The 26,130-nt window shown below is 52.7% G+C and overlaps 1 protein-coding gene across 1 annotated transcript; it reads left to right on the top strand.

Annotated features, from left to right (window-relative positions):
* The first annotated feature begins 531 nt into the window (after positions 1-531).
* MYL9 (myosin light chain 9) lies at positions 532-21,635 on the top strand. Its single transcript, XM_075012184.1, has 4 exons — positions 532-656; positions 14,343-14,549; positions 18,932-19,093; positions 19,862-21,635. The coding sequence occupies exons 2-4, from the start codon at positions 14,366-14,368 to the stop codon at positions 20,032-20,034; spliced, it is 519 nt and encodes a 172-aa protein (XP_074868285.1). The 5' UTR covers positions 532-656; positions 14,343-14,365; the 3' UTR covers positions 20,035-21,635.
* The last annotated feature ends 4,495 nt before the right edge of the window (positions 21,636-26,130 follow it).

A 26,130-nucleotide genomic window follows, 5' to 3' on the forward strand; every position in this document is an offset into this window, starting at 1 on the left:
CGACAGACACCAGGAAGCTTGTCTGAAGAGAAGCTCACGATTACTCCAGTCCAGAGTCTCCCAGCAGGAGTCGCTCCAGGTACGAGAGCCGGAGCATTAGCTCTGGGGCTAATATAAACACAACCTTTTCTACCCAGCCCCTTTGCTGTACAGGATACAGCTGTACCATGGAAATACCTCTCCAAGCCCCGTGCAGGGCGTCTCCTGCCTTTTATTTCTGTGCCTCTGTTTAAAAGCCATGTCCCAAAAAAGCAACCTGAAGTTCTCCGTGCAAGCCCCTTATAGAGGAAAGTGCATCTCCCCCAAGCTGGGCTCTACAGCTTTTTCCATCAGCATTTCATCTATATAAGGCAGAATCATCTCTTTCCCTGGAGCCCTCTTCCCCCCACCCCACCCCCTTGTTTTCATATCCCAAACTCCAGTGTCCCACAGCTGGGCTGCTGCCACACGCTCACAGCATTCTTTTCCCTTGTATGGCCAAATCCTTGGGGGTGGGTGGGAACAATTTAGGTAAACGCCTTTCTCCATTGGTTGCCTTTGCCATATGACCCAGCTCCTTCCAGCCAGGGAGATTAAAACAGCTAGTTAATTTCTTCTATTTGCAGGAGTCAGAAACGCCTTTGGGATCTCTGGGTTTTTAACTGTTTCTGACACAGGTAAGAGCTCATTTCATTGATTCACTTTCCACGTGGCGTGGTTTCCTGGGGGAAGCTAAAGTGTGTTCGGGATGAAATCGGAGGGCTCAGGAAGATTCTCTAATCATGTACATTTTTGAGTCTCAAGTTAAAAACTTCCAGCAGTTTTAGGGATGAACGCAAGTTCGTGGACCAAGACCAGAGCTCTGCAGCATCTGAACCTCTCAGGGAAAGATGTGGAAGCCGGTGAAAAAAAAGCTTCTTTGCTGAAATAGATTGTGATCTCCAGTAATGGGCTGTGCGAGTACTTCTCCTCCACCACAGGAAGGGGTGTTTTGGCAGAGGGTTCCTGGTGCTTTTAGCATTTCATTGCAGAAAAGGAAAGAAAGTTGGAGTCAGATAAGAAAGCTGCCTGCTGCGCTGTCAGGAGTTACATGGTAGGAAATTCCTCTCTGCCTTGGCTAATTGTTTATCAGTCTAGTGAACTAAATAGATGTGAATGGAAGGTAATTAACCAAACCTATGCCTGTGTTCTTAGACAGCTGGCATGGCATACGCACCCACTAGCCTGGACCTGAGCCATCTGCAGGGGATGGGAACTTGAGTGCAGAGAGTTTGCTGGGTGTCTTCGCACAATGGCAGCTGCCAGTAGAGAGATTTGCATTCCACGCAGTCCTGTCTGAGCCTGCATTAGAAGGGAAGGAAAACTCTAGATCTGTATTCCAGCTGCTCAGCCTCTTACCTTTCCTCAGGCAAGATGTTGAAGCCGGGTGTGTTTGGGGGTCATTGGTCTCGGGGTGCTGCCATGGCAGGGTGTTCACCGAGCAACACCTCTGCTGGCAGCAAAAAACTCTGGAGGCATCCCCAGGGAGCAGGTCTAGCAGCATGAACCCACACAGCATTGTCACCGTTGGGATGTGACAGGAGGGAGTAAATGTCAGTGAAAGGCAACAGAGCCCTCCCCTCTCACAGCCCCGCTGAGCACTTGCTCCTCCAGACAGTCCCATTAGCATCAGAGGCATGGTGTTTGGAAGTCAATACCCGCCAGTGTGCGTACATACCTGTCAGCCTGGCCCCTCGGCCATGCCAGAGAAGAGACAAGCGGGTAGATCATTGTCACAGAGCAGGTCACAGCCATCGGTGCTCTTTCAGGATTTCCTACTCAGTGGGGATCCCTCTGGTAGTCAGGGAAGCTTCTCCCAGGAAGCAAAAAGGGGCCTGGAAATGATGGCGTCCTGAGCACACCGCAATGCACTGAACCCAGCTGGGCCGTTCCAGCTGCGCGGCTGCTCAGAGCTCGCCGCGGAGGCCTGCCCCTGGGTTTCTTGGGTGAGATTCCTTCTGTCGCTGTGTCCTTTTACAGATGATGCAAGGAAAGAGCCTCCCAGACACACAAAACATACTCACTGCCTTCTCTTGGGTGATCGCCTAGTGGTCTTAGACAGCTTCCTGGGGATCTATGGAGCAAACTGAGCAATACAATTTTTGGACTAAGAAAAACTTGATTTACTCCTTGCTCCCTCAATCCTAACACCTGAGCTACACCTAAAATTAAGGTCAACCTAGGTACGGTGCTCCGGGCTCTGAAAAACCATGCACGCTGAGCGCCGTAGTTCGGTTGACTTAGCCTCCTGTGTCAATGCAGCCAAGTCGATCAATCAACTTAGCTGTCACCTCTTGAGGGGCCAGATCTAGTGCAAACCCTCTTCAGTCCCCATAGCACCTGGCCACACACAGCAGCGTGGTTGCATTTGTCAAGTCTGGAGCCCTGGGATAACTCTTGCCCTGCTCAGGCGAGGCCCATTAGAACCAGACATCTGGCTGGCTTCCTAGTCCCAAATACTTCCCCCCCCACCCCTTGAGCCTCTTGGTGAGTGTTTGTAAGTGGGGGTTATTAGAGGGGTGTTGGGAGGGCTCTGAAACATGTAACCCTTGGGGCAAGGGGAGGCAGGGGCAGTGCTCTCCAGGGTGAGGTGCTCTGAGAGCGAACAGTCACTGCTCATCAAAGATGGCTGCATTTCCCCCGGGCATTTACATTCTTTATCCATCACTGTTGGCATGTTGTGTGGCCAGTGGGAGGAGTTAGATGTCGCACTGTGCTCCCGAATCAGTGCTTAGTTTGTGCCACGGCCGGGCAGGTCAGAGCCCCGGCACCTCCTGGTCTAGCAGGTCAGAGCCCTGACACCTCCGGCTCAAGCAGTTCAAAGCCCTGGCTCCTTCGGGCCCAGCAGCTCAGAGCCCCCACACGCCTAGGCTTGCAAGATCAATGATGAAAGAAGAAACATTGCTTGAGCCCCAGCACCTCTTTCATTACAAATTAAGCACCGTCCCACATCATCGTCCCCCCATTTGCTTGGGCCAGGTTCCCCTCCCTGGGCACGGCCCTGAATTTCTTCTGGATGGGGAGTAAAAATCCAGTTCAGGCTCTTCTTCAGGGCAAGGAGAGCACCAATGCCCCCTCCCCATTACAACACAGGATGAACCCTAGAAAGGTGACTTGAGGCTGCTGTGGGGACAGAGACCACTAGCATCCACCCACCTGCTGCTCCTGCCTGTTGCACCCAGACCTCCCCAGCTGGGCACAGAAATCCTGCTCAGGCTTCATGGAGGCACAGAAAAGACAGGTGGGGTCCCTGCCCTCTTTATTTAAAAAGACTTGACCATAGCCCAGATGCCATCTGCTCGGCTGATCCTGGGGGGCAAGGGCTGTTCCTCATGGAACCAGCCCAAGGAAAGCCCAGACGGGTCTGTGCTGTGCCCAGCTGGCATCAGCACGTGGCATCCCACACATGGATCCTACGTGGCAAAGGGTCCCGCTGGGCTTTGGTTCTCCAAGGAAACCTGGGGGAGGGAGGGCGGCAAGGGAGCAGCCTTTCTCCTCCTGTGATGAGTTCCTGTTGGATTCTGGGGTGGCTTCTACTGGGTGTTGCTCCCTGCATCAAGGATGATCAGTGTGTGTGGGTGGGTGAGTGGGTGGGTGGGTGTGATTAAAGAGCCACAGTCACGCTCTGGCAAGCTTTGGCGACCCAATTAATCTGCCCTGAGTTTCTTTCCCCAAGTGCTGGCTGCCTGCGCATCACGACTAGCAATTTTTGGTACTTTTAAATCGTCAAAGTGCTGCCTACACACTTGTAATTCCTCTCCCATCCACCCCGGGGAAGGAAGCTACCCATCATCCTGTTTTACTGAGCCACAGAGAAGGGGACGCCCCCTGACCTGGGCGACAAACGGAATTAAAATTAGGACTTTGGGGTCCATCTGCTTGGCCCCGCGCTCATCCCACACGGCCACGCAGCCTGCTTTGAACACCTTGTGCTTTCTACACTGCCTCCTTGCGATTCTTACTGCATAGCCAGCCTGGGCTCTTAGCTGGGTGTTGCCCTAATCCCCTGCCCGTTCACGAGCCGTTTTGCCAGAGTTCGACTGTGCTTGCAAGCTAGGCTTGTGGTCCCAGGGTCAGATGGTGAGTGGTGGTTTCACTCCGGGCTGGTAACCAGCCCACTGTGCAGTGAGGATGCTGGCTGGATCCCTGGGAGGCTGGGCATGCACCTCTGCCTTCCCATGAGTCTCTGTGTGCTCTGAAGGACAGACAGGATGTCTCTTTGGGAAGGGAGCAGAAAACAGCTCAGCTCACTGCAGCGTAAAGCAAGCGGGGAGAGCCCCCAGAATTCCTAGCTGACATGTACAGGGAGCGCAGCGTCAGCAGGGACCTGTCGCTCAGGAAGGACTTTGTGGTGTGGCTGCTCACACCCAGGCCAGGTGAGCCCATGTACCAACACCACATTGCTGTGGCTGACGTCACAGTCACTTGCCACAGTAATGGCTGGTTGTGGCTTCAGCAGCTGAGGAAACAGCTGTTTGTTTTAAAGGGCAGGGACATGGGGGGTCACTCAGTGCCCAAATACCCTCCTCTTAGGGCTGGAGCAGGCTGCAAACTTGACTTCTGACTTAAACCTTTGAACGCTGAGTGGCGCGTGGGTCATCCACAAGTCTCCTCTGCTTCACTCTGTCTCGAGACAAAACTTGCAGCTGGCTCCAGGAGCACCCCAGTTCTTGCAAAGCATGCTGGGAAAAGAAGCATATCTGAGTGATGGGCCACGGAGGTGAAGCCTGGTCACCAGAGCCAATATCTAAAGCTTAAAAGGACAATATGAATCCTCCACTGCAATCGGCTCTTCCTGCTGCACTGTGCTTTGGGGATCCTGCTTCCTGGCCCCCTGGGAACTCAGTGCCTGCAGCTTCACATCTGAGGACCCTCTGTTCTAGGAAAACAACAAGAAGTCCTGTGGCACCTTATAGACTAACACATATTTTGGAGCATGAGCTTTTGTGGGCAAAGACCTGCTTCATCAGATGCATCTGCTGAATCTGGTCTTTGCCCACGAAAGCTCATGCTCCAAAATATCTTTTAGTTTATAAGGTGCCACAGGACTTGTTGTTGTTCTAGGAAGTAACTCGTCATGTTACTTTATGCCCCTGTTACAGCTGGGGGCTCAGCCCTGGGGCAGGGTATGAGACATGCTTACTATGTGCTGTCTGATCAGATACCACTTTGTGCTGGTTGTCCACATTCTGCCCAGGAATGTCAGTGACCTGGGGACAGGTTTGGGTTAGTGGATGGGTTTCTGTAAGAGACTAACTCTTTTCCCCCAGTGCTTAGCCACAGGTGCCACTTACGCTGCAAGGATTTAATCTGGGGTCATCCAGGTCATTGGGTTATTTAACCTCACTCCCCCATGGAGCTCAACAGAAAGTCAAAAGAAAACAAAGCCCATGTGTCACTGGCTTTAGATGCCGACTTTCCTGCCTAGGCAGGTGGAAAGGAGCTTTCAACAGCAGAAAGAAGTTAGTCATTATCTACGTGCAGAATGCTGTGTATAGGCTCCAAGCGGCTGGGAGCCACGGCCAACATGTTCAAAGGAAGCCCAGCTGGAGACTCCTTAGAGAGGCCTGATTTTCTGGAATCTTGGCCTATATGCCCATATCCAGGGCCCAGCTGCACTCGGAGTCCCAGGGGAGCAGGGCATGGCTACTCTTCAGAGCGAGGGTTGCCCATGTTCTAACATCCCTCTTTGTAGTGCAGATGGGCCAGTGCAGTGACCAGCTCAGGGCAGCCCGGTGGGTATTACACCTCAATCCAGCTGGGTTTTTACTCTGCACGCCAAATCCACCCTCTCCCAGCTGAATTGTCCCATCCACTCCACACATAGAAACCCTGCTAAACAGAGACACGGCCCTGAGGCTGTGTCTGTACTAGAAGTTTTGCCCTTTGAATTTCTTACCCATGCAGCTCCCAGGGTGGAGGAGCATCTGGTTGGTACCATACCACTGCTAAGCACTGCTGATATTGACAACCACGTTGTTGAGAGCTGTTCTGTGCAGTTAAATGACCTGGTGTTAAAACCACCAGTGACAGCCACTGGGCCACCTTCCCGGGGGCTCTCAATGTTGCTCACGTGGGTGGAGCTGAGCCAGCACTGGCAGAAGTGGGACAGATCTGCAACATTTCGCCAGTGTAGACAAGGGTCCCCATCCAGCCCCAGCTGTTTCCCCTCCTTATAGCATCAGAGAAGAGAGAGGGAGCAGCTTAATGACTGCGGGTGACTTTCTTCTCCTCCCCCTCCTATCTTTGTGGATGTTTCTGAGCCCAGAGACCTCCACCCCGGATTGCTAGAGGGCCTGATTGCAAATATCCAGCTGCTTTCATGAAAGGAATGCTGCAGCTACGGAGCTACAATATAACCAGGCACAGCAGTGTACATCAGGGAGTCTACGACCAGGCCTACTGAAACAATGGCTCTCAGAGGTGTGAACACTCAGCTCCCCATTCATTTCAGTGACGCCGTAACACTGAAGCCCATTTATTAACTTTACCTCTTAATGCCAAGATTGTTCTCCATTTAATTCCTGATCCCAGCAGGAGGAACATTCAGCTAAGGGGCTTGGCAACTTAAGCCAAATGTCGCCATCATCTTTGAGCATTCCTTCTGCCTGTTTCCCCTCCCCTCTCTTCTGTCTGTCCTGTTTGCTAAGAGTCCCTGTAAACTATTGTGTTGTACAGCATCTGGCGTCATGGGATCACCATGTCTTCCTGCAAAGCAAATGACGGTTAAGGACCACAGCAAAGCAGTAAGGCTGCGCATCCGGACTGTGCCAACAAGCAGAGATCGTTTGAGTATTCGGATAACTGAGATCTTTGCTACTGTTCCTAGCAGTGGACTTACAAAATATGATTTTTTTTCAGCTAGTGTCCTGGCTTTTGAGGGTCTACCTCCTGGCCCTGTAGTGCTCAGTGCTAGTAAGGAAGGGAGCAACATCACAGGTAGCTCTCGCCTGGGGCCTTATTGCAGAGAGAGTACCACTCCCACTGAAGAGAAGAAAGCAGTGCCGGACACACTGGTTAGGAAATGCTGTTCATGGTCAAGGGGATTCTGCACAGGCTGGAAGCCTCTGCCTTCTAATTCTGCTCAGCGCTGACATGTGGTTGGACCCAAAGGCTACTGAAGTCAGTGGAAAGTTGCCCTTTATCTTCACTGGGCTTTTGATCCTTCCTTGCAGTTGGGCTGACATGAAACACCTATTTTCTAGCCTCAAACTGGGCAGAGAAGATGTGTGGACGCTCTGGAGCAGGGTGGTCTCCTGTCTAGCATTGAGCCTGAGAAGGCTACTGTAAATAACCCCCCGCCCCGCCGATTACACGCCCTCCTCCACACCACCGCTGTCCCAGATGATTAGCATGTGCTGATTGTACCTCCAGGGCACAGTACCTGGGAGAAGCACTTTGGTTCAGGTCTGGCTAAGTGTGTGCCATCTACTTCACTTCTCCCCATGGTGAATGGGAAGTCCACAGGGTTTGTGGCTACACCAGTTCAGGCAGTTCCCTTCACTTTCAGCACAGGGTATTTGGAAATTACCCAAAATTCCCTGCTTCCAGCCACAGTGCTGGGCACTAAGCGTCTGAGAATACATTGGCACAGCCACAGTTGGGCAGTGTGTGGATGTGCCAAGAAGGGTCTATTGAAAACCATGTTGCTGCACACACCAAGAACAAGCCAGACAAATGGGCCTGCCCTGCCATCATGCCCTGTCCACTCTGGGAATTTGACCCTGATCCTTATATCTGCTCCCCTAGATGGCACCAGGTTTCAGCCCCGTTACAGCAGAACCATCTTGTGCCCATTTCCTGCACATATGAAGCTGTTTCCAGCACTAGTTCAGGGAGCCCATTATTAATGGCCATTGCCAGCAGTGGGGTCAGCTTTCTAAGGTAGCCAGGATGACCACATCCCATTGACTGCACTGCTTAGATGTTCTGATGTGCAGTTGAGGGAAGCTACTTGATCTTCTGCTGCTTAGCTACATCATTTGTTGGGTGGGTCTTTTTGCAAACACCCTCCAGGAATTCCATTAAAGTAGCTCTTGGAGACTTACGGCATTGTTTTAAATAGCTCAAAGGTTGTGTGCCAGCCAAGCCAGGCCCTGAAACTGAGCCTTCAACCAGAGAACGTTGTGGTCGAAGGCCCCTGAACAGCAGAACTCTGCGCAATCAAAAGCACGCGCCAGCTACACATCGAGCAGGGAAAACAACCCCAGGTGTTCGTTTGCCCCCAGAGCACCAAAGGTGCAGGGAAAATATGTGGATAACTTTAATTCACGAGGTTAGAGAGCAGCCGGTGTTTGTTCTCCTAGCTTTTGGCTAACTTTTGCTGTGTACTTTTAAAGTTTGGGGCAGGACAGCTACATAGCCCGTCATAGGCAATGGAAGCTTTTTCACAGACATCACTGGACTTTGGGTCAGATCCAGGATGATTTGTGCATCTCTGCTGAACTGTCCCATTGGCAGATTGGCACCTCTGCAGCCCTCTGCTCCCTGGTTGTTGTTGCAGGGGCTCAGGATGTGCCAGGTGCTCTCCCCATCAGATTTGTGAACAGCTGCGGCCCAGGTGCACATCACTGACCACCTTCCCAGAACAGCTCACGCTAGGTGGCCGAAGCAGTCAGGGCCTCTTTTCTGGCAGGGAGCCCTGAGCAGCACCATGACATCGTGCTGCCTAAGGCAACATGACATGGTGCCTTAACTGCTTTGTGTCCCACACCACCTAAGCCAGCAATGCAGGCAGGCGTATTCTCCAGCCCAGCATAGGGGCACATACCGATTGTAAGAATCCTCTGCCCTTCCCGCATGCACCATAAACCATGAATTCCATGTCACCCCCTTCCCCACTTAACAGGTGCGTGCTATATTAACCCCGCTTTACAGACAGAGAAACTGAGGCAGGGAGCAGTGATGTGGCTTCCCTTAGTCATAATGTGGAAGGCTATGAACAGCCTCTAGGTCTCCCGATGTCCAGTTCTATGTTTTATCCACTAGGCAATGCTGAATTTGATCGGCCAGATCCATGCCCAAGGGGTTAGGATCCCGGAGCCCCCCAGTTACCCTCATTTCTCTCCTGCTGGCTGTTGAATTACGCTGGGCAAATTGCTTGCAAATGTGTGGTTCATCATGTGTATTAATCCTGGGTGCCCTGTTTGAGACACCTGAGAGGAGGAGGCCTGGCTTTCAGAGGGGCTGGGCCTGGAAGACAATGGCAGCTGTGACTGTACAGCACCTCTGAAAATCAGGCCCTAAGCATCTCAGTTTGGGCACCCAAAATCTGCAGTTGCTTGGAAAGATGAGACTCTGCCTCAGTTTCCCCATCTGCAAAATGGGGGTGAAACGCACCTGCTGGAAAATGGGGAGAGGAGAGAAATGATCCTGACCTGCTTCCCCAGCAGCGTTTGGAGGACTCAGATGTATGAGGCACCATGTAAGTGCCCAGTATTATTACAACTAACTGGCTGGTAATGTTGACAGGTTATAGTCTTCTGGGGCTGGGGGGGCAGAGAAAGCAGCTATGGCCCATCAGTGCCCCCAGCCTGAGGCAAACAACACTGGAGGCTGAGGACTCTCACCTGCTTGTAGTAAGAGGCATGCCGCGGCCTTGAACTAAGCCTCTCCTGCAGCTGCTGTGGGGCCTCTTCCCTCGACTGTGCTAGGGAGCTGGGCTTAGAACTTGCTATCGCTGTGGGGCTGGTGTCTGCTTCAGCTGCACCAAGGCATTGTCTGCACAGGACAGTGGCCATGGCTGAGGTGAATGAGTTTAAAAATCAAGCCAGTTAAGCAGTGCCAGGCCCTGCTCATGTGCCAGCCTCAGAGAGGCTTAATGCAGGTTAGCTGAAGTCAGCAAGGAAGAGCTTTGCCATAAGCTGACACAAGACACTCTCCAACTCACACCCAGCTTTTTTCAGTTTCGAACCAGCCCTGTAACCAATCGCTGCACGTTTGCATGCAGACAAGCTAGAAACGGCCCAGGTGTCAGAAAGGCCCAGTGATTCTTGTGACTGTCCCTGAACCCAGCCCGTGCCCTGTAGGATCTCTGTCTGAAGAGGTCCCCATGGTACGATACGCTGGCTAGTGGGCTATCTCATGGACTGAGGCCTTGCCCACAAACAATCGTTGGTTGACTCTGACTCTTTCCATGGCTCCTTGCTGTTAAATTGACTCCCCTCTCCCCAGCCCCAGATAATGAAGCATAACCTCACCTGCAAGTGCCTTGCATGTGGCCATCTGCATGTGGCCGACTGGTGTAAATCCACTGAGGTTTACTGAAAGCAACACACTTATACCCATTTTTGCCACCTGAGAGTCTGGCCCATGGTGCCCAGCTGTTAAAGCAGGGACTCGTTCCTTGGGAGGAAGAACATGGGGGGGCAACTGGCTGGGGAAGGTATAGCTAGATGTGAGGAAGAGGTGGATTTGTGCTGGTAAGGGAATAGGAGCTGGTAGGATCCCTGGGTATCAGATGGGAGCTACAGAGTGTGAGTTAGAGCCAGCCAGAGCTGGGTTATGATATTTGTAAACAAACATTTTTTTTAATTTGGAAAATGCCAATTTGTGAAAATCAAAACTTCCCACCAAAGCCCGTGGGGTTGGAGGACTCCTTCGTGAGGCAGGCTCTTGGGTCCAGGATGGAAAGCCTGGACAGGAACTGCCCTGCCAGTGGTAGCTAGCTGCTGGTGGGATGGTCAGACTACTTGGATGGGAGCAGGAGTGGGGAAAGCTGGGTTACACTCCATGGCTCGTGCTCTCTTGTGTGTCTTTCACACAACAATTCCAAAGGTCTCATCCTCACTTCACCTCCAAATGAAAATAAACTTTTTGCATTGGACTGAATTCGCATTTTCTGACCAGCTCTAGCACCAGAGAGGAGGAGCAGGGAGCGTGGCTGAGGGCAGGAGAAAGGCATGAGAGGATGCAGTGATAGCAAATTGGGGCCAGAGTCTCCCCTGTGCAGGTACCAGTGTAGAAAGGAGAAAAGATGGATGAGGGAATCCCTTCTATTGAGCAACTTTTGTTAGGGAAGGACAAGTTTTAGAGCTGGCAGAGATCTTCCTTAGCTCCGCAAAGATGCTCCCTCACAGCAAGCAGGACAGATAAGCACTTTAAAGACTAGCAAAATAATTTATTAGATGATGAGATTTGTGGGACAGACCCACTTCTTCAGACCAGAGCCAGACCAGAACAGACTCCATATTTAAAGCACAGAGAACAAAAAATAGTAATCAAAGTTGACAAATCTGAAAAATATTACCAAGGTGAGCAAATCAGAGAGCAGAGAGGCAGAAGGCAGTGGGGGGCAGTCAAGAATTAGTATAATCCAAGTATGCATAAGAGCCCCTGTAATGACCTAGAAAATTCCCATCCCGATTCAAACTGTGTCGAATCGCTCTTTACTTTCTAAGGAAGTAACACAGACCCCCTGAAGAGGGGAATTTCCCCTGTGTCCTAATTCCCCTGCACACCAGCCTGGCAAGAAGGGGAAAGGATGACTGGAATCCTGCACTTGGCAGGTGGGGGAATAAAGCCATGTGGGAATCAATGAAAGGTGTCACCAGCCCATGGTAATCAACTGAGCTCTCCCACCCTGAGTGAGTGGATGAAATGGAGCAAGTAGCTGAGGAGTCCATCTGGCAGCAAGGAGCAGTGCCCCAGAGTCACGCACTAAGCGGAGGAGGCCGGTAGACGTTACCAGAGTGATTAAATCCCGAAGCAGAAAATCAGAGGCAACCAGGCCACAGGGGAAAATACTCAACTGTGCAGGAGCCCACTCACACCCCTTGGAGAGTAAGTGCACAGAGACTCAGGTGACCAGAGCAGGAATGATGGGCCGGGGGGGCCCTCCAGCCAGTGTGCAGACAGGGCAGTGCAAGGAGACCTGGTGGGATGTGGAAAGCAGGCAGGGCATGATAGCAGCAGCCACCATGGCAAAGGCTGGGGAGGTGCTGGCAGACAGTTGCTCAGCCTTGCCCCTGCTGGCTGCAATGCCAGGTCCTGCTGAGGGGCTGGGGAAGATAGGGCTGTATTCTGAGCTTCTGGCCCTGCCAGGGGCTGCGGGTGGGGGTGAGCTGAATGCTTGGTTAATGCTCTCCCTGCTCTGGCAGAGCCTGCCCGTACTAGAGTGGCCACTGCTGGCTGCTGTGCAGGGGGCTGGGTGCACGCGTTAGGCCCCTCTGTGTGTAACTCAGAGCCCTCCCCCCGATATTGCAGCTTAGTCCGTAGCTCTGCTTGGGGGGCAGACCCCTAACCCATAGCAAGCGGCTGCTGCAAGGATGAGCCCAGCTCCGCCAGCCTTGAGCCTGGCTAACAAAGGGGGCAGGGGGAGGGGAGCGGAATGCTAGGAATGTGCAAGGAGCAGATAACCAACTTCCTGCTCGTTCCTAACAGGGCCGCACTGGGAAGGCAGCCCAGAGCCCTGGTCTTTGTGTGTTTGCAGCCTGCAAGGAAAGCAGATGGCTGCAGGGCTGTGTGATCCAAGGGCTGGGACGGGAGGATGGCCAGATTCTTTCCCTCAGAATAGTGACTCTGCAAAGCTAGAACTCCCTCCCGGCAAGGACTGGAAGGGTGGGGGCAGCCTGCCTGAGCTGCGGGGTTGTCCTCGGCTCAGGAGACTGGGGTGCCTGACAGGCAGCTATGGAGCATGCACCTGCTGGGCCTTTCTCTCCCGATGGAGCCCCCTCACCCCAGAATCCTGAGAGATGCTTGTTTATGGCGCAGGGCTCTTCTGGTTAAAGTTGGGCCAAATGCCGCTCTCAGACACGCCCGGGGTGGGGTGAAGTTACCTCTGCAGCAAGGGATGGAAAATCTGGCACACTCCCGGGAAGGGTGAGGGGGGATCTGTTGCACCAGGCACTGACAGGCCACCAGACCTGAGACTTGATGCCGGATCCCCCCCGCAGGTATCTTCACAGCCTCTAGCATTCAGCTGTAGCTGGGAAAGGAGGTAAGGTGTGTCCCTGTAGTGGAGCTGCTGGGTGCTCAGAGAGAAGTTTGGTGTCTGAGACCAACAGGTACAGCCCTGGTGACTGCCCACAGGGTGGCACTTGGAGCATATTTCTCTTCTCAATGTTCTACAGCTATGGAGCAAGCATGGGTGAGTCAGAGTGCCACCTGAGTCTGGAAAAGGTCTAGATAAAGGCCGGCGTAGAGACAGACAGAGGAACCGCTCCACCTGCACTTCAGCATCTGTAGGGGCTAGAGATAGGAGTGTTAATGCAGACTGGCCACTGGTTCTCTAGCCATTCATTCTTCTAGCGCAAGCTCAGACTGCCCTGGTGCCAAACTAACAGCAGTGCTCTCACCATAGCTTGGACTGGTGCTGATGCAGCCATGGGGAAATGCATTTCCAATTTGCTACACTGAAGGAACCTCACATCAGGTTGTGGCTATTACGTTCATGGCATGCACAAGGAGAAAAAAATCATAAATACTCTTGTTAGTAGGTCATACCATATCATGACTTCATTTCCTGGAGTTCAGAATTTTAACTTACAAACACCATGCACAGAAAGAAACAAAGCAGGTTGCTCTCTGAGGTAGAGAATCACTATGAATCCACTTTGTTGCACACTGACTCTTTGCAGAATGTACCAGGAAATCCAGACAATCACCTCTTCCCTCTGAAACCCCTAACCTGCAAGCAGGACCAAGAAACCCCTTACAATTTAAAGAGATGTCCTATTATCTTAACAATTTCCAGTGTGTCACAATAACTAAACTTCCCTGCCACATGTAAAAGCAGCATCTCTCTTTCCCTACCACGCAACCACAGAAAACAGCCTCACTCCACCCAGAGCTGTAAGGAGACCGACGATGGGAAGGGGCAGCTCTGTATTGCAACCCAAAGGGACGTGATTGGCTGAAATACATGTGGGGCTATTTTATATCCTGGGCTCAGTACAGGAATTCAGGGGCTTCTTCAAGGGGGAAAAACAGGTCTTTGCTCTTGCATCTGTGCACCAATTGCAATAAAACTGAATTTTAAGGGGGTGGTCACCTCTAGTGTCCTCTACAATCATTATCACTTTGCAATGACCTTAGAATAATTTACCAGCGAATTAATTTAATCAGCCCCTCTCCTGTGTGAGGGCAGTTAGAGATGTATGATTATCCCCATTTTACTGATGGGGAAGCAGAGGGGGTAGGGCAGTTAAACAAGTGGTCTGGTTGCACGGCCAGCAGACAAATCAGGACCAGAACCTCCATGACATGACCCCCCAGCCCTGCCTCTGCTTCAGTCTCTCAAGTACAGCACTCCGCTCCACCCCTGTGGATTCTGTCTCCTCCTGTGGCTGACCAGGTCTCCTTTCTGCTTTCCCTGTCTTTCTCAGGAGGTAGATCACCAGCTGTCAAGATGTCCAGCAAGAGAGCCAAGGCCAAAACCACCAAGAAACGCCCCCAGCGTGCTACTTCCAACGTCTTTGCCATGTTTGACCAGTCGCAAATCCAGGAGTTCAAGGAGGCTTTCAACATGATTGACCAGAACCGTGATGGCTTCATTGACAAGGAGGATCTGCATGACATGCTGGCCTCTCTAGGTAACAATCGTAGGATCATAGAATCCTAGGGCTGGAAGGGACCAATCCAGCAGGGCTCCCACATGGCTCAGCTGGTGGGCCAAAGGGTCTGTGCTCTGGGAACAGGGAGAACACTTCCCTCCTAGGTGTATTTGAGAATAACCTTCACGGGCTCCGATGTCTCTTCTGCTTCACTCACCCTCCTATTTAAATAAACTACACCCTCAGTGAAACTGGCAGCAGAGCTGAAAAGAGGGATGGGGGCTTAGCTATGCCAGGAACTTTCTGGTAAAGCAAGACTGCCACAGGTGCACCAGTGCGTCCCCTGGTGTCGGCGTGCTTTAATGGTGAAAAAAGTGAGTTGGCGCAATGGGCGTCACTTTTTACACTGCTGCGATGTGTCCGCACTAGGAATCTGCACCGGTACAGCTCTGTTGTGCAACATACCCCTCTGTAAATGTAACTACGGGCCATGGCTGGTGTGTCTTTGAACAATCACACCCAGGAGCTCTTAATCCGCAAGCCGGAGCTTTCACGGCTTGAAGGAAAGGAGCAGCTAAAACGGTTGTGCATGTGTTAGCCACTAGAGGGCGACAGCGACAGCATTGATTGTGGGTTAGGTAGCAAACTCTTTTGTTCCGCTATTTCCTTCCTTCACCCTCACGCTGTCCTGGGAGAGATGCACAAGGCCGTTGGCAGGAAAACACACCAGCCCCATCCCCACCACAGCCGCGTGTGTGCAGGGAAATGTGCTGAGTTCTGGCTGGGCACCCAGCGACTGAACTCGATGTGAGGCCACCGCAGGGTCCCTCCTGCATAGACGAGAAAAAACTCTGTCCCTGCTTTGGATAGTGCTAGCATGTGTGGTCTCTCCCTCCCCGCCTGCAAGCTGGGTTGGACCAGATGTCACTCGAAGCTCCGCTCCCTGCCTCACCCCAGCCACTTGGGGTTCCATGGACCAGAGGCTGAGCCACAGCAGCCCTAAGACCGTCCATACGCTTGGTTTACTCCAGAATCTGTCCTGTGTCTGCTCTGTGGCTCCAGGAAACAGGGAAGAATCATTGGTAACTGAGGCCGGTTCTGGGGAGGGAGCTGGGGAGATATGTAGTCAGTTCCTGGAGCAGGCAGCATTGGTGGGGTGGGGGGAAGGGAAGGGAAAGGGAACACAGCTCAGGAGATGCTGCAGTCCAGAACATGTCCTCGGGCAGCCAGCAGGGGCCCATCTCTAGTGGAGTCTGGGCTGCAAATTGCCAGCCTTCCCTTGTTAGAATCCTGAGGCTGAGCACCGGGGGCAGGGTGGGGGGTGCTGAGTATCCCTGTAGCACAGCAGAGCCTCTGACGGGGTTCCCCAAGTCTCCCAAGGAGAAATGCAGCCCTTGGTCAATGCTAGTACCTGCAGGGGCCTGACTCCTGCTTGTTGCTAGCCCAGGTCATGCTGCCGGGCAGAGAGGACTCTGGGTTGTCAGAGAGCAGCCCGGGAGGCTTAAGTACAAGTATGCTGGCTCAGCAATCTCCCCAACATGCTGCAGGGGTGTCTCGCCTCTCGGTGTACAGAAAGTGGCTGATTCTTATTTTATATGTATGTTGCAGTAGTGGCCGGGGCCTCCAGGTTGGGCTCCACTGTGGTAGGAGCAGCACAGACCTTCCTTCCTGCCTCCATCCTGCTGTGTTTCACCCTTCAGTCTCTTCCCCACCATTGTCCTGTGTTAAGGTTCCCAAAGAGGAGCTAAACGCAGCCCCATTCAAATCAATCTGACCATGGGGGTGGGGAGTGTCATGTCTGGAGGGCATCTCCTTAAAGTGCCAGCAGTGAAATAATTCACGCTGACACTTCCAGCTGGGTCCCCTGCCCATGCCCAAGGCCCCGGCCTCACCTCTCAGCTGTGTGCCTCTGGGCTGGGCAGATTCAGGTCTGGTCTACACATGAAGAGTTTGACTGGGGCGGCCTTGGCACCACATGCTCAGGTGTATCTACCACCCAATACAGCGGTGCCAGTGAGGTGCTATCCAGGCCGCGGTTATTGTGGCATGAGGCTGTGTGCGCAGCTCTGTGAACCCGGGGAGCTATAGCGATCGGAGCCCTTTTATATCTCGGTAATTGCACCTCACTAGGGGCCCTTTGACTGTAATTAAAGTGGCAAAACTTAAGGACGATAAGGCTGGAGGAACACAGCGTTGCCTTGGGCCATGCTCTGGCCAGCTCTGTGAGAGCGTCTCCCACACACAAACTCTGCCCGTATTCAGCAAACAGCCTGAAAAATGCCCAGCCCCCAAGGGAAATGCCAGCTTACCTTCAGAAATCACCCTGGGGGTATTTCTAGAACACCAGAGGGGAGGCCTGGGTGCCTATTCCCAGCTGTGCCATCAAGCCTGTGTGTGTGTGACTTTGGCCAGGTCACTGCCCTACTGTACCTCAGTTTCTCCCTCCATGGAAAGGGGGCAGTGATCCCCCTGGGGCCAAGCACTGCAACCAGTGGGCGAAGGTCAGTGGAAACACTCTTTATTGTTGTCCTGTTGCCCAGGCCTCCTGCTGCTTCCTACCTGGTTCTATTACTTGCAAGGCAAGAGCAGGTGTAACTGCCCACGGGGGGGGGCTCAAACCTGGGACCTTAGTGCTGGTGCCTCTACAGATTGAGCTAAAAGCCACCTGGTTCTCAGCTAAGGCTATAGAGGAAACTCTTTTGTTCTTTGGGAAGGGGTCCAGATGCTACTCCATGGGACACTGACCTCCACCGAGGTGTGTGGGGTACACTGGCTCCCTGGAGTGCCCTGTCAGGTGCAAATGAGGTTCTCAGCTGGCCTTGCCCTGGCTTGTTAAGGGTCCTCCAGTACAAAGGCCCCATGGGGAGAGGCGCAGAGCCCAAGCTGCCAGCTCCTGCAGGCCAGGGAGGTTCCAACCTCCTCTCTCCTCTTTCCTCCCTGGCTTCGCAGCCACCCTGGAGGTCTGTCAATTATTGACCTGGCTACCAAACCAGTTCTGAAGCCATAGGGGCGGCAGAGCCCCCCCGCGACCATCCCCCCAACTGCACACACAACCAAGGGGCTGGGCTAAGTGTATGCGGGCGTTTGAAGAGAGCTGTTTCCAGCTGCCCCCACCAGAGGGCACAGGCCTGGGCAGGCTGGCTGAGGCCGTGGGGAAAGGGGACCCTGAGCCTGGGGGAGGAACAGACTGCCAGACAAGGCCACCCCCCCGCTGCGTGCAGCAGTCAGGGCAGATTGGGATTCCCTCCCCTCTGCTGGTCAATCAGACTTCCTTGGTGACATGTCAGGAGACGAGCTTTCCTACACAGCCAGCCAGGCCCGGTTCGAGCGCCAGTGTCCAGCCGCCACGCGGCTCTTTTCCTCCAGGGCTGGTGGGACCCTGAGGGTCCAGTCTGTGGTGTGTGGAAAGCAAGTGGTGTTCCGGCCCTGGAGGGACGTGCGCTGGCCCGGCCCAGCTCCCCGACTGTGACAGATGACGCCACAGGGGTGTGAACGTGGCCCACAAGAGCTCATGTGCGAGTGCAAATGCTCACCAGCGCGTTACTTGCCCGGCCTGGAGACTCGGGCAAACAAGTGGCCCAATCCCTAGAGCAACATCTTCACAAGGCCCACAGGCTCAGCTCCTCGGGGGTGTTAGGCAGCCGGGTGCTGAGGGTCTGGGCCACTGATGTCCAGGGCGCCCCAGTGCCCCAGTCACTTTGGAGGAGGCGACTTTGGTGCTTTTAACGTTCAGTCAGGACAGAGGGATGGTGAAGATACAGGTTGGGGATGGTCCAGATGCGCCCAACATGCAGCCTGAGGGCCAGCCGGTGCCGGCTGCTTAAGGTCCCAGACTGACTCAATGCACAGAAATAACTGGTTAGGTCCTGACTTCTTCCCCCAGACATTCCAGACCAATGACCAGCTGGGCTCTGGGCCTCATTTCTGCCTCCTGAACATGTTTGCTGTAATCTTTTCCATCCATGTGCTGAATAAATTTTTCTACGCGCATGGAGGCATGTGGAATGTGCACCACCAATAGAAACAAAACCGAGCTGTGGGCGCTGTGCTAATCAGCTGGGCAGCATATGAATCTCTCCCAAGCAGTCAGACAAGTGCGCAGCCCAGGGAACACTGCTCCGGAAGAGCGATTTTGGTGTCTGAACTGTGCACTCACCTTGGATTTGTGTCTAACCTAGTGATTGGAAAGAAGCCCTAGCCATCAAAATCCCCGAGTTCTATTCCCAGCTCTGTCCTGGCCAGCTAGTTGACCTCTCGACAGTTCCTTCACCTCGGTGCCTCAGTTTGCCCACCTGTACAATGGGGAACAATCACCCCTCCATGCATCATGAGGCTTTAGTTGTGTTTCAGGCACTCAGAGCCCCTGGGCTGGGTGGGCACAGGAGTGTAGAGGTTCACCCGGCACTGATTCCATGTGGCAGGGAAGAACCCCACCGATGAGTATCTGGAGGGCATGATGAGCGAGGCACCTGGTCCCATCAACTTCACCATGTTCCTCACCATGTTTGGAGAGAAGCTGAATGGCACCGACCCAGAGGATGTCATCCGCAATGCCTTTGCCTGCTTTGACGAGGACGCGACAGGTACGATGAAAGGGGTCAGGCCGGCTGCATCTGGTATCTCCGCGATGGTTTGGGGCCATCCAGTGCCCATCCTGAAGGACGAGACTTTTACCCTCATGCAAAACCCTGGCAAGCTCACTGAGGGGGCCTAGCAATCCCCTGGCATGTCTGCAGAGCAAAGGCAGGACACTGTCCTTGCTCGGAGCCCCGGGATGGGGACGGCTGGCGCTCCCAAGAGCTGCGACTGAGGGGCATTGTCTAAGCTGCAGGTACCACAGGGCCAGTGACTCAGAAAACACTGCCTGCCATGGGCGGTCTCTGAGGAGCTCCTCCCTGAAGGAGGTGCTGATACGTTGCACCCCTTGAGCCACCCCTTCCCCTTTCAGCCCCCTCCTGGATCACCTGGCAGTGTGAATCCCCGCTGTGGGTACTCTGGAGCTGATGGGGGCATAGGGCACCCTGTTCCTCGGGGACTCTTATTTGACTCTCCAGCCACCTGTTTGCAGCACCTCTTATCTCATTGGGGTGCCATTGTTAACGTTCACAGGATGTTGCCCTGGGTCCCTGTAATGTCTATGCTGCGTAGCTAGGGCTGACCCTGTGTAAGTGTAATTGGTCCTACCCCGTATGCTGGGTCACCCTGGGCTGTCCCTGAGCTGGCCAGGGCTTCCACAGGGCCAATGCAGAGTTCTGTTCCTTGGCTCCATTCGCTCGGATGCTCCAGGGCCCTGCACTAACTCCGTCTCTTTTCTCTTTCATCTTCCCGGCCATCGGTCGCCTCTTTGCCAGGTTTCATTCATGAAGACCATCTGCGTGAGCTGCTCACCACCATGGGGGACCGGTTCACGGACGAGGAGGTGGATGAGATGTACCGAGAGGCCCCCATCGACAAGAAAGGCAACTTCAACTATGTGGAGTTCACCCGCATCCTCAAGCACGGAGCAAAAGACAAGGATGACTAGAGCAGAGAGGTGCCCACCCCACCTCCTGTACACCTGCTGTGCCCCGCCTCCCTCAGCACCCGGGCTCTCTCTGGCCCGGAGGCCCAGCCAGCTGATCCCATGGCAAATGCCTTAAAGCACCTGACAAGAGGCCTTAACCCTGCTCTGCATTAGGGATGAGCTGGCCCCCCACACAAACACCCTCCAGGAGAAGAGAGATCTTCACGCCCTTGTCCCTCAGACCTTCACACACCTCCACCATCCCTCGACTCCATTCACCTTTTCCAGTGGCTCCCCTTCCCCAGAGATCTGGCCTCCAGAATCCAAGTGTTGTAAGGAGGCAATGCCAGAGGGAAGGGGAATAGTTACCAGGGGCTCAGCTCACTGAGCGCGGTAGAATTTGGCAACATGCACGTGATCCAGGGCCAGCCAGAGCGTAATCGCCTGGGGGGGCCGTTGAGATTGCTGCTTAGCTGCTGGCCATTGACTCTTCCCAGCAACCACCCCCAGACCCTCTCCCTCTAGTTCAGAACAGCTCATGCTAGCTAGGCTATAGGAGTTCTGTTCTTCTAAGCCACTGGGACTCCCTCCTTACTGTTGCCCTCCCTGCCCTGCCCCGCCCCATTCTGCACTCTAATAATTTGCACTTCAATAGCACCTTTCACCTGAGGCTAGGAGAGCACACAGACCCCTGTCAAGCCCCAGCCTGTCTGGCACAGATTCTTGCAGGATGGGGTGGGGAGGGGCGGTGATGGAGCTCTGCAGTGTAGCTGGAATCGTCCTGGGGTGGCTTTGCCATGCACAAATCTTGCAATCACATCAGCCAAGGGCAGGACATGTTCTTGTGCTGTCAAACCATTCGGCTGGGAGCTAGCAAATGTCCTTCCAGTGTAGCCTCTCTCCATGAGGAACAATCAAATCAGGTTCTGCATTGCACCTTGATGACAATGTCTACCCATAATCCTCAGCAGTTGCCCTGCAATTCCCCCAGTGTTTCAGTCTCTAAGACAGGCACCCTCTCCCACATTAAGCTGGGCACAGCAGGTGTCACCAGTATGGGGCTGTCACCCACTGGAATGAACAGACGTTCCCAATGTGCTCACTACACTTGGACTCAGAGATAGGACATGGGATTTGTCAGAATTGACATGGGCCTTGATCTATCCAATTCCACGCCCTGCCTCCCACCTCGGTCAATATTCAAGTCTTGAGAGGTAGATAGGAGCGCCCCATGACACGCTGCAGCACTGGGTTTGTGGAGCAGAAAACCTCGGGCCAGAATTCCACCTGCCACGCATGCTTTGATCCCCCCGCTCGCCTTACACGCCCCACTCAGGTATTACCCAGCCTGATTCCCAGGGTATCTTACGTTAGCTGCAGGGAATCCTAAACCCATCTGGATTTGTTTTCCAGCAGTCGTTATCCAGTATAAGTCCAGACCTTAAGAACAGTGACATGAAAAGAACATACAACCTGCCCCCTCTTTTTTAAAATACTGTTTGCTATTTGAGAGGTTGTAGTATTGTGGCTTTAGAACCTGTGATCTAAAGGATTCAGAAAATTGAAATTACTTATAAAATATAAAGGATATAATACAAAGAAGCGCATGTGCAGTTACCTGATTTACAAGTCGTCTTGTTTTACTGCATGTGGTAGCCTTCTGTCTTTGATAACTTGTCCTGAGCAGCCATCTGTAATATCCACCATAAGAACATAAGAATGGCCATTACTGGGTCAGACCAAAGGTCCATATAGCCCAACATCCCATCTGCCAACAGTGCCCAGTGCCAAGTGCCCCAGAAGGGATGGACCGAAGACAATGATCGAGCCACTTGTCTCCTGCCATCTATCTCCAGCCTCTGACAAACAGAGGCCAGGGACACCATTCCTACCCCCCTGGTGAACAGCCTTTTATGGACTTAAGCTCCACGAATTTAGCTAGCTCTTCTTTGAACTCTCTTATTGTCCCAGCCTGCACAGCCTCCTCTGGCGAGGAGTTCCACGGGTTGACTGTGTGCTGGGTCAAAAAGAACTTTCCTTTTAGTAGTTTTAAACCTGCTGCCCATTAATTTCATTTGGTGTCATCTAGTTCTGATATTATGGGCACAAGTCAATAACTTTTCTTTATTCACCCTCTCCATACCACTCATGACTTTGTATACCTCTATCATATCCCACCTCAGTCTCCTCTTTTCTAGACTGAGAAATCCCAGTCTCTTTAACCTCTCCTCATATGGGACTCATTCCAAAACTCTAAACAGCCAGGTTGGAAGAGCCCTCCGTGGGGCTATCCACCGCATCTTCCCAATGCTATGTCCAAATTTGCAGTCTCGATCCTGTGCAGCCCCTGAGAGACTGGTCTGCCCATGGGTCTCCAGCAACATCAGCCTCCCCTCTTTTCATAGCACCATGTTCTATGGCAGAGTTGCTTCTGTAGTCTGGTTGTGAAGATCTTCTGAACATTCACCCCATATTTTTGCTTCTGTCTTGCAGCCTAAGCTTCTTGGTCTGCCCTTGCCAGCTGAAGAACCCAGTCATTCCCTTGCAGACTGGAGGCTCTTCTTAAACATGGGAAGCTTATTTGAAAAGCTGCCAGTTTGTCCATTTTAGTCAAGAGCAACCTAAGAGTGCTGAAAACTATCTGAGAGTCATATCCCCATCTTTAAAGCTATGAAGGTCCCTCAGTGCTGCGCTGGCCACCAAGCTGATTAGGTGTCTCCATCTTAAACTCAATTTCAGTGTCCACAGTGTCCACCTGCTAGAATACTTACAATAGCAATGCCTCGTTCATGTCTAGCCCTGTCTGTAAGCTAGCTGCCAAGGTGACAGGCACCAACGGCTCAGCCTGGATGGAAGGGTGCATGCAGTGCTTCATTGGTAATGAAAGAAGTTCTGGGGCTCACACAACTTTTTTTCCCATTCATAAGTGATGCAGCAAGCTCAGAGGTCCTGGGGCTGTGAACTGCCAAGTCAGCCGCTGGCACAAAGTAAGCACTGGATGCAGGTCAGATATCTGAACATAGACTGCTGTGACTGTTTGTCCCATGGGTTGAAGGTGTATTGTATCTCTTATTGCATGACACTTCCTAACAGTAAAAGAGAATACACCTTCATGGTACTTGCAAACAACAGGGAGGTTATTTTTGGGGTGTGGTGAAGCACAGGACTCCAAGCCAATCATGTTGACAACAACGATTATAGAATCTACATCAAAAGTTCCAGGGGCCCCCAACAACTACCCTGGTCTAATTCAAGTGCAAGAATTTTAGACAAGCTCCTTCTGTGTAGTCAATTTCTTCACCGCTCTCCTCGGAAGGTAAGTGAAACACATGTATTTAAAAATTAAGAAACTGATTATAAAACCACAACAACCAGCTGGGACTGAAGGCAGGCTAAGTCGCTGGAATACTCTGAATTCATTTATTAAATTGACTAGATTGCCCTTGGACACCCTATTGATATGAACATGGTAAGTAACATCTCAGAGCTAATGCTTTTTAGATTGTCTACCTGGAACGCAGTGGTATTTCTATTCAGTGTTGCTCTCAGAACTAGACATTTAGGCCAAAGTTTTACAGTGTCCCCTGATTTTGGGGGCCTCATTTTTGGGGTACCCACGAAGCAGGTATGTGTCAATTTGACTTTATGGAGGTGAAACTGAGGCATGAAGCAATTAAAGAATTTACACAAGACCACAGAGAGTCAATGCCAGAACTGGCAACGGAACACGAATTCCCAGCTCCCAGATTCTAACCCCTACACCACACTGCCTCCCAGCAACAGCTGATTATAAAGGTGCCTAATTCAACTGCAGGAGCATCCCAAGGCAGGAAATCTCCTCCCATTGTGGAACTCCACCCAGGGACTAGTGTGACAATAATCCGAACCAACGAAGCGAGATAAGAGTTATATCCTCAGAACAAACTCCCACTGGCTGATGAGAGCATAAGGATTAGACACTGTTCCGCAGGACCTTCTGAGATCAGATTACTCCAGGCACAGCTGTCCGTACACCAAACCGAAAACAAATACTTCACAGCCAAGCCCAGGGCAGGTTGATCTGTCCAGGTGTATGGGAATGAGTCCTCACATTGTTAAACACTCCTTTGATCACAATGCACTCAGATGTAGTGCTCTCCTTAAGTGGTGCACCTGCTGAAGAGACATTCAAATGCCATCCAGATGATTAGCAGGGAGCCCACAGCTAGGGTTTTGTGTTTCTCTTGGTGGTGCACAGCTACACAAGCCTCAGTGATAAAAAAAATGATCCCATACATAGATGGGAAAGGTTAGAGGGAACATTGCTCAAAGGCTGGGCTGATCTGATGGGGTTTGGTCCTGCCTTGGGCAGGGGGCTGGACTTGATGGCTTCTTAGGTCTCTTCCAGCTCTATTGTTCCATGATTCCATGATTCTTCGAAAGGGCTTTCTTGAGGCACAAGGTTATTTCACCATCTCCACGCAGAAAAGACCAACAAGAACAGAGGGTTCTCACTAAACTGGGTGATTGGGCAACAAAGTAGCAGATGCGATTTGATGACAAGCAAAGTTATTAATGCATTTGGAAAAATAATCCCAAACGTACATGCAAAATGAGGGGGTCTAAATTAGCAGCTACCACTCAAGAAAGGTTTTGGAGTCATCGAGGACAGTTCTTTGAAAACGTCCACTCGACATGCAGTGGCAGCCAAACAAGCGAATAGAGTGTCAGGCACCACTAGGAAAGGGGGAGATAATACCAAAAGGGTGTAAAATATCAGAATGCCACTATACACATCCCTGGTTTTCCCACGCCTGTAGTACTGTGTACAGCTCTGGTCACCCCATCTCAAAAAAGGATATTCCAATTGGAAAAGGTGCAGGCCAACAAAAGTGACTCCGGATATGGATCAGCTTCCATAGGACAAGAGATTGAAAATCCTGTTTGGGTTAGAAAAGAGATAACTATCATACCGCCCGTAGAGGGCTATAAGATCATGGCTGGGGTGGAAAAGTGAACAAGGAAGTGTTACGCATCCCTTCACGTAACACAAGAACTAGGGATCGCTCAAGCCAATTACTGGTGAAAACTCCCAGATCCGGCATTCTCCTTCAGCAACATCTGTCGTCATGCAGGACCATGCCCGCTGCAGGGCCAGAGATTCCCAGGCATGGGAGGAGGAGGAACCAGCCAGATCAGGGGCAGGAGCCCAGGGCAGCGACAGTTGGTCTGGCGACGAGGTGGGGGGAGTCAGCAGTCAGGGAGCTGGGGCTGGGAGCAGCAGCAGGGAACAGTGGCCTGGGCTGGTAAATTGGCAGCCCAGCCGAGGGAGCAGTGGCTCATCGCCGTGGAAAGCTGCGGCCCTGGGAAGCCACAGCTGGGGCTGGGCAGGAAGCTGCAACTGGGGAGTGGTAGTAGGGGCCAGGAGCTGGCAGCTGGGGAGCCTGCAGAGGGAGGAAGGTGCGTTGGGAAGTTGTGGGCTACAGTGGGAAGGGGAGCCCTGGAGCAGGGGCTGAGACCAGCTGGGGGAAGAACTGACTACTGCTAATCTGGCAAAATCCCTGGTCTGGGACCACTCGGGTCTCCAGGGTGGCAGACCAGGGAGGCTGAACCTGTAACAAGCAAGAGGTTAAAGCAGCATTTTGTCACAAGCGACGCAGCCCGGCTGTGGCGCTCGGTGCCTGTGACAGTGTGAAGGCCAAAAGCAAAAATAAGTTCAAAACTGAACTGGGTACATTCCTGGCAGTTAGGCCCATCTCACAGGCGCTTGGGGATGGAACCAGGTTGGCGAGTGGTATGGGCCTGTCATGCCCGTGGAGGTTCTCTATCCACAAAGTTTGGAGACAAGTCCCTACCCCCGGCCCCACCGGCTGCCCTGGGGTGATTTAAAAGGGCCTAGGCCCCCCACCAGCACTACCACGTAGCTTCGGAATCTGGAAGTGGCAGCTGGCACGTCCTGCAGTCACTGGGAAAAGGGGTGTTTGCACGTGTCTGTGTGCGCTGTCCCTATCCAGAGCGCCACTGTGGCCAGTGGGAGCTGTGGGGGCAGTGCTTACAAATAGCAGCGCAAGGAAATCCCCCGGCGCCCCAAGGGAATTACTCACAGAAGTCACCCCAGGTAACCCACACCCCTCACTC

Source organism: Carettochelys insculpta, chromosome 17 (genome assembly GCF_033958435.1).
Source record: "Carettochelys insculpta isolate YL-2023 chromosome 17, ASM3395843v1, whole genome shotgun sequence".
Lineage (NCBI taxonomy): Eukaryota > Metazoa > Chordata > Testudines > Carettochelyidae > Carettochelys > Carettochelys insculpta.

Coding starts and splice junctions, on each gene's coding strand:
- MYL9 (XM_075012184.1), top strand. CDS start 14,366: ATGTCCAGCAAGAGAGCCAAGGCCAAAACCACCAAGAAACGCCCCCAG. Junction 14,550..18,931: donor TGACATGCTGGCCTCTCTAG/GTAACAATCGTA, acceptor TCCATGTGGCAG/GGAAGAACCCCACCGATGAG. Junction 19,094..19,861: donor CTTTGACGAGGACGCGACAG/GTACGATGAAAG, acceptor CCTCTTTGCCAG/GTTTCATTCATGAAGACCAT.